The following is a 7,846-nucleotide window of genomic DNA, read 5'->3' on the forward strand; positions in this document are numbered from 1 at the left end:
TATAATTTATTCAAATTTGAGTTAGGTCACAAACGGGAGATAATTTGAACGAAGTCTCCTTTCCCACTATGGAAATAGAAATATCCTTAAGGAAATATTGTAAGATTTGCCAAGGTGTGCCAGGTACATTCTTGGAACATTTGCTGCATCTTCTCCAATTTGATGCCCTCCAATTATTTTATACCACAACTCTGATAGTTCCCAGCCAGTTATAAAGCATGATGTGACAAAATAGTAATTGAAATAATCTAATTCTTCTCCTGTTCTACGCTTTTATTTTAGTTCTTTTCTATTTTCTCCATAGGAGACAGATTTTGATGCATATTCAGCTGATTTAACCATTTCTTTGAACTGACCCCTCACTATTATGACCTCTTCCTATTGGTGAACTTTCATAAGATGAGAAGAAGTGACTGCCTCCAGAAAGTCATTAATGAAGCTTCATTTGGGAGAGAACATAAAAGCAAAGAGGGATATTATTTATTATTTTAGGAATAGTAAGCAGTACAGGTAGTTTTTGACTTACAACAGTTTGTTTAGTGATGTTTCAAAGTTACAACAGCACTGAAAAGTGTAACTTATGATCATTTTTCACAGTTACGACCTTTGCAGCATCCCCATAGTCATGTGATCGAAATTCAGACGCTTGGCAACTGACTCATATTTATGACCGTTGCTGTCTCCCGGGGTCATGTGAGTCCCTTTTACGACCTTCTCACAAGCAGTCAATGGGGAAGCTAGATTTACTTAATAACCGGGTTACTATCAACAGCAGTGATTCACTTAACAACTGTGGCAAGAATGGGTTGTAAAATGGGGCAAAATTCACTTAACAAATGTCTCATTTAACAACAGAAAAATTGTGGTCATAAGTCAAGGACTACCTGTAACTGAACTGTTAACCAAGGTTACTGGAAAAGCAAAGATTAAAAAGTAACGTTGAATCCCAGCAACATTCAAGATCCCAAAAGGACTTTCTTTGCCACTTGATTTTGCTCTGCATGAACCTTGAAGGGTAGATAGAAAATAAAAGGACAGGTAGGAATTTATGGTTTCTTCTACTATTGTTTCCTCTGAGAGCTACCTACTTCTATTGTTGCTAACATTAATTTCTCCATTTACCAGAAAGAACTACAGTACAGTCATTCTTTTGCACAGTTCTACCAGAGGCCTCTAGCATTGAAAAGCAGAAAAGACTTGAGCATTTTGCTGGAAAATAGGTTGCAAAATGGAGATGCGCATGAAACACTTGACTTTGTGGTTCGGTTTACTAAATGTTTTCCTAATGGTTTGGAACCATAACATGACTGAAGGATCCCAAGCAATACTGGGCCATCCATTCATCTCAATCTGGAATGCACCAACTCAAATATGCCAAAAAGAATACGGAATATCCCTTGACTTGAGAATTTTTGATGTGATTGTCAACCCGAATGACTCATTTATAGGGAAAGACATTACTCTCTTCTATAGTAATAAATTCGGATACTATCCATATTACACCAAGGATGGAGTTGCCATCTATGGCGGTCTCCCTCAAAATGCTAGTCTAAAAGCTCATCTCCAGAAGACTGAACAAGATATTAAAAATACCATTTTGGATGTTGGCTTCAAAAGTCTGGCAGTTGTGGACTGGGAACACTGGCGCCCCTTATGGATTCGGAACTGGAGTTCTATGAAAATCTATCAATATAAATCTATACAGTTAGTTAAGGAGCAGCATCCTGATTGGCCTGCGGACAAAGTGATCAAAGCGGCCCAGTTAGAATTTCAAAAATCTGCTCAGGCTTTCATGGAACAGACATTGGCCCTTAGTGAAACCCTGAGACCAAAAGGCTTCTGGGGCTTTTATGGTTTCCCCAATTGCTATAACAATGAGTACCAATCTGTCAATTATACTGGAGAATGCCCAGAGATTGAGAAACAGAGAAACAACGAATTGTACTGGCTCTGGAAGCAAAGCCGGGCTCTTTATCCCAGCATTTACCTCCCCAACATTCTCAGACTGACTCACAAAACTCTTGAATTTGTTCGTCATCGAATCCAGGAGGCCTTCAGGGTTTTGAAGTGGACACAGAATGACATCCCTGTCTTACCTTATACTACCACTGTATATGACTTTACTCATAACTTCATCACACAGGTAAGCAATTCTTGTGTCTCTCCCAGTGCAGGATTTGATAAGCCTTGTCCAGTGGAAATTAGCTGGAAAACATGGCATGGAAATAATGGTAGACTTTAATAGAATATCCTTATCAATATCTTTAAAATTTTTGGACTCAATATGGCATCACAATTAAATATCTGTTGTTGTAATTTTTACTGAAAATTAAGACAGAGCAAGCCTTTTCCCTCCCCACTTGCCCTGATAAATACTTCCAACATATCAATGTGAAAAATCAACATCTTTGTTTTTGGCAGTTTTATGTTAGATTTTATTTTTAACAATATTTCACCTTTGGATGAGACGGGATTAAAAATTAATGTAGGTCAGATGTGACTTATTGAAAATAAGTGGGTCTTTTTATTGCTGTTTTGTTTTTGTTTTGGGGTAAACAAATTTTTTATGAATGATTTTCTTTTTTCTCCCATCCCTTGGGGCAGGGGAAGTAGACTTAAAGCCTAAGTGCCATAATATTTAATTTTCCATCAATAACACAGATGTTGTCATGTTAGTGTATAGAGCCAATATAGTTGTTATCCACTGAATTGCTGTACATCGGTAACAAGTAAAATAAAGATGAAGGGAAAAACAAGATTATTCAAGAAAAGTGGTTTAGAGGAATGAAGAAGTAGCAATTGGTTCAGACGATAGAAAATTGTAGTACTCTAGGAGAAACCCCATGAAAATAACTTATTTAACTGAGGTTTTGCCATCACACATAAAATGAAGAGATTTATATAGATTTATAGAGACGTATATAGGGACAAGCTAAAAATAGATATGAACAGAGGCTGTGATAAAAAAAAAAGTTGTTTCCTAAGAAGAGGAGACTTTAGAGAGACTTTTTGATGAAAAGTTGCTGAAAGTGGAGAGACCACAGGAGATTGAGATGGGCAGGAAGGGACATACTAGATGAAGTAGGTAGGATAAGAAAACAGGCAGTTTCTAAAAAAGTGGCAGAGGAAGAGAGGTCTGCATTTGGCCACAGATTATTTTGGGAGAAAAAACTCTTAAAAATCACTCAAAACCAGGCCATACTTTGAAAGGGGTAGGAAATCATATTGGAAGATAGATTAGATGATGCAAGAGAACATCAGTAGAAAAAAAAAGTACAGTCCAGATAAAAGTATTTCAAAAGAAAAACTGAGTGAAAAACGAGAGTGAAATCTATCTTTTCATTCATACTTCAGCTCAAGGTTGGGCATTTTGATGCAGGAGACCACTTGTTTTTAATCAGCTGAACATTACAGGGAGTATAGCAGTGATATGATAACATGGATGGATCCAAGTCAATTTTGTTGGGTTGTTTAAGACGTAAAATAGGTGTGTTCAATTTTTAATGAACCTATTTTTGCTCCTTCTTCTGAAGCAAACAGATAATGTTGCTACTCTTCAGAATCACCTTGATGTAACCCAGGGTTGTTAAAAGGAGGACTGCATGCAACATGCAGTCACTATTTACCACTTCTGTTCATTGGAAAATAGACTCTCCTGTTTAATAAGGCAGTCAGGGAAAATGTCAATCAAATTATTTAATCAATTACTTACACATAATCCTGACACATGATATTACTATGCAAAATTCTCAAACAGCTGCTATTTAGAAGTAGGACTTAAAGGGTCTATTGTGACCAGAGAAGGGGTGCTAAGATTCAGATCCTAAACATGAAACTACCTTAATATTCTTGTTTTGCAGGAAGACCTGGTCCACACCATTGGTGAGAGTGCTTCTCAAGGTGTTGCTGGGGTTATCTTGTGGGGTAGTACAAATTTCAGTAAATCTCGGGTAAGTATGGCAAAGAAGTCAGGACTGATCAGAGGGCCATGTGAGGCTAGATAGGGGAATTTCAAAGGTTCGAATTCTAGTAAGATATATTGTTTGGGTGAAGGCCTTTCCAACATATTTTTTTTCAACCCATACATTATGGATTTATAATATATTCAGTTATGGGATAAAAAAGGTGTGGTTGCTCTACTAGATAACCTTTGTCAGGACTTTGAACAAATATGTACCTCCGGTTCTCCTGGACTTCACAGCAGCATTTGATGTGATCAGCTAAGGTATCCTTATGAGTTGTGGTTACCTTGGCAGGATAATTGGGGGAACAAAAGGATGATCGGGCCCTTGTCTACTCCAGGGAGAGATGCTTCTGGGATCAGTCTCTCTAACTCCCCTGCCCACACACAAACCCATTGTTCAACATATATATGAAACCACTGGAAAAGTTTATATGTTGGTTTGGATGAGATGTCATCAAAATTAAAATGACATCCAGCTGTGCATTGTCAAGTCAGGCTGTATTGGAGATGCTATAAATTGTATTTGAGCTGCTGTCTGCAGGCTATTAGGATCTGGATAGGCAGAGAGGAGGTGAGACTAAAGTCTAGCAAAATGGGAGTTATTCTATGCCTGTAAACATCAGGGATGTCTGATAATACTGACCCCTCCTGTCTCTGAACGGTCACAATTTGGATCCATACAGCTCCTACTTGAGTGACAAGTGGAATTGTGGCCAGGAAGTGTTTCTACTGGCTTCAGTTGATGCACCATTTGCAGACCTATCTGAATCAGACTGGCATAATTTAATTCCATAATAACCATTTTTGCTATTCGTGTACACCAGTTACATTAAGACAAGGCACAATAGCATTTGTGGAATGCATTCCGGGGGAGCAAAAGTCAGCAAAGCTGAAGTAGTTTGTGTGGAGAAGGAGAGTTAAAACAGCTCCTTCCCAGAAGTTCTCAGAATATGTTTAAGATGATACGCAAATCGCCTTCTTTAGTTTGGCAAGATTTCTGCCTATAGGTGAAGGACAATGAAGGAAATTGCTTAGAAGAATCTCAGTGTGTATTTCTTGGGTTTTTGGAACTAACAGCATTTGAAATTGAGTCTAGAGTCTTACTGATAGCTAATACAACAGGCTCAAGATCATCATAATTATATAGTAAAAAAATTCCTTGAGAAAAGTCCAGTTGCCCCATTGCACTTCTAAACCATCTTCAAAGGTGTCTCCCACCTGGAATCCAAGGAGTCCTGTTGTTTTAGCCTCTCAGAGGCTGATTCTTTCTCTAAGCATTAAGCTAAAATGGGAATTGAACTGGGAGGATGTTTAGTTTGTGGCCTGGGAGGAAGGATACTTGTATTTTTAGCCTAGATTTAAGGGATTGTTGTGAGCATCTAGGATTATCCTATGAGATAATGGCCATATAAGTCCTGTAAATAAACAAACCCTGCATAATGTTTGTCTTCTTATGTCATCATGTCTACCACACCAATGATGACTAGAATGTCAGATGCAAAGGGTCAGGACTGTACCTTAAGTTGCAGCACAGAAGGTTTATTCAAGCAAAAATCTAGTTAGCAAGTTCATTACTAAATTGGCGCCAGATAAGGGTCAACGAAATTTAAGAGGGGCTGGACTTAAATCATTTGTGGCAATGTAAGGACTCTGAGCAAATGACATGTTTAACTGTTTCACACACACACACACACACACACACACACACACACACACTATGTATTAATATGTTTCCTTGGTGACCATGACATTAAGGGAAAACATGTTTGGAATTCCTGTGAGAAATGTGAGAAATTCCTGTGAGAAATTCCTGTGAGAAAACTAATATGATCGTTGCAGACAACTCTTTTAAACTCATTTTTTTCTGGGCCTGCTTTTTTGTACCTTACAGGAAGCCTGCCTTGAAGTGAAGGAGTATGTGGACAAGCTCCTTGGCCCATACATTATGAATGTGACCAGCAGTACTAGGCTTTGTAGTAAAATACTTTGCTCAAAGAATGGCCGCTGTGTGCGGCAGCAGAATCACCCAGAAGCCTTCCTGCATCTCAATTCTGCCAGCTTCACTATTAAGAAGCATAATGTTGCCCCAGGCTTTATTCTGATTGGCCAGATGTCAATGGAAGATCAAATCAAGATGGCCCAAACATTCACATGTCAATGCTACGATGGCTGGAAAGGATTGCATTGTGAGAAGAAGTCAATCCACAATGAGGTATTCAGTCCTCAGTTTCATGATATATAATACATGTCAACAAGAAAAGCTCAACCTGCAGAATTAGACTGTATAAAATTAATATCTGCTCAATATCTGATTAACATTAAACTGGTGCTCTGAGAGATTATAGGCTACATTACCATCAGAATTCTGGTAGCTGCTGTCGCATTGCATATGAAGGGCAGAGGTGGCGGAAAATTGGGCTTCACCTTTTTGCAATGATAGTCAAAGGCAGTTTTTCCCCCACTCTTCTGTTGAGTGCAAGCAGAAATCCTTCTAGAAATGGTTATCTGCAGTCTCTTTGCTTGTGTACTTAATACAGTTTTACCTTGCAGCATAAAAAAGCTGGCATGCCTTTTCTTTTGATCATGGTATGAATACAGACAACAAACGTGCTTTTCTTATGAATATATTTGCTTTCATTTCCATCTGAAGAAGTAACATCAGTTCAGTGACATCTTTGTGATGATGTGATGACACATGCAGAGAGATGCATGCTCAGGAGAGAAGACACACTTCATTTCTTTGGGAGACCCATAGTTTATTCTTATAGTTGTATGATGAGCGTTTTGAAGGAAGGTGGCACTGTCACCCCATCAATTGCCTTTAAAATAAGTGCAAATACTTCTGCATACTATTGTTGTGCTGGTGCTTTTCTAAGTTGTTGAATGACTGTTTATATGCAGAGACTTTGTGATTCAAGGAAAAGGCCTAACCAGTTACCAGATTTCTGTAATTGAACTGCATGCATGTTTATGTACTGAGACTACCTCCAGTTAAAGTAGATAACCTATCTCAATTTTTAATGCATTACATTGTTCTGCTACAGCTTAGACATTGACTTTGGGAAGCGGGAGCCAGGGCAATATCTGGCATGTTATTATGGGGCTGAGCTGATGTAGCAAAGGAAGTTGTTAATTGAATAAATCACAAGATTGCTATTGTGCTAAATTATTAAATTAATAATTAAAGGACAATTAAATTATTGCAGCATTATGCATACTTTGTGCTAAACCAAGATCACTATTGCCAAGCAGGAGCTAACTAATATATTTTACATAATGAACTACAAGATATCCAGTATCCCCAAATGTATAAATCCACACTTGCCAAATATGCCAGCTTAGCAGGAAGAGATGGTTTCTTTATTTAGGAGAGGGGTAGGAAGAGTCATTCTTTCAAGAAAAATTAACCCTGGTAAATTGCTTTGTTTTCTTCCACCTCAATGGGATAAGAAGCAGAGAGGAGATTTGCCAATTGTCTGAGCAGCACAGAAGCAGACTGGAACCTGGGCTGGATGCTCTCCACTGCCTTGTTTGGAGTGTGAGAGAATACACAAGTGAATCAACCCCAGCTGGTTTGGCATGCTGGATTTCTTGGCACAGGCATGTGACAACTGCTGAAGGAGTTCTCTTGTCCTTGAGGCAGAGTTGCAGAAGAGTGGTATATAGAGCAATAGCACCTAGATTTATTATTATTATTATTATTTATTGAATTTATATCCCGCCCTTCTCCTTGCGGACTCAGGGCGGCTGACAATCAATTAAAAATACACCAATAACAATTACAAAATTAAAATTAGTTAAAAAGAAATATTTAAATGTTGTCTAATTAAAATATGATTAAAACCCCTCTAAAAATTGCCCTAGGCCAGTCCCGCTTGTTGG

General features: G+C 38.2%; 1 protein-coding gene across 2 annotated transcripts; it reads left to right on the top strand.

Moving 5' to 3' along the window:
- Nucleotides 1–1,224: 1,224 nt before the first annotated feature.
- Nucleotides 1,225–6,593, top strand: HYAL1 (hyaluronidase 1). Of its 2 annotated transcripts, XM_015817372.1 has the most exons (3): nt 1,225–2,143; nt 3,861–3,950; nt 5,856–6,593. In XM_015817372.1, exons 1-3 carry the CDS (start codon nt 1,229–1,231, stop codon nt 6,204–6,206), a joined length of 1,356 nt encoding a protein of 451 aa, XP_015672858.1. In that variant the 5' UTR covers nt 1,225–1,228; the 3' UTR covers nt 6,207–6,593. The 2 variants fall into 2 exon arrangements, with proteins under 2 accessions (XP_015672858.1, XP_015672860.1); XM_015817374.1 differs by lacking the exon at nt 3,861–3,950.
- Nucleotides 6,594–7,846: the final 1,253 nt, after the last annotated feature.

Source organism: Protobothrops mucrosquamatus, unplaced genomic scaffold (assembly GCF_001527695.2).
Source record: "Protobothrops mucrosquamatus isolate PMUCROS unplaced genomic scaffold, P.Mucros_1.0 scaffold579, whole genome shotgun sequence".
NCBI classification, from domain to species: domain Eukaryota; kingdom Metazoa; phylum Chordata; class Lepidosauria; order Squamata; family Viperidae; genus Protobothrops; species Protobothrops mucrosquamatus.

Coding starts and splice junctions, on each gene's coding strand:
- HYAL1 (XM_015817372.1), top strand. CDS start 1,229: ATGGAGATGCGCATGAAACACTTGACTTTGTGGTTCGGTTTACTAAAT. Junction 2,144..3,860: donor CTCATAACTTCATCACACAG/GTAAGCAATTCT, acceptor CTTGTTTTGCAG/GAAGACCTGGTCCACACCAT. Junction 3,951..5,855: donor CAAATTTCAGTAAATCTCGG/GTAAGTATGGCA, acceptor TGTACCTTACAG/GAAGCCTGCCTTGAAGTGAA.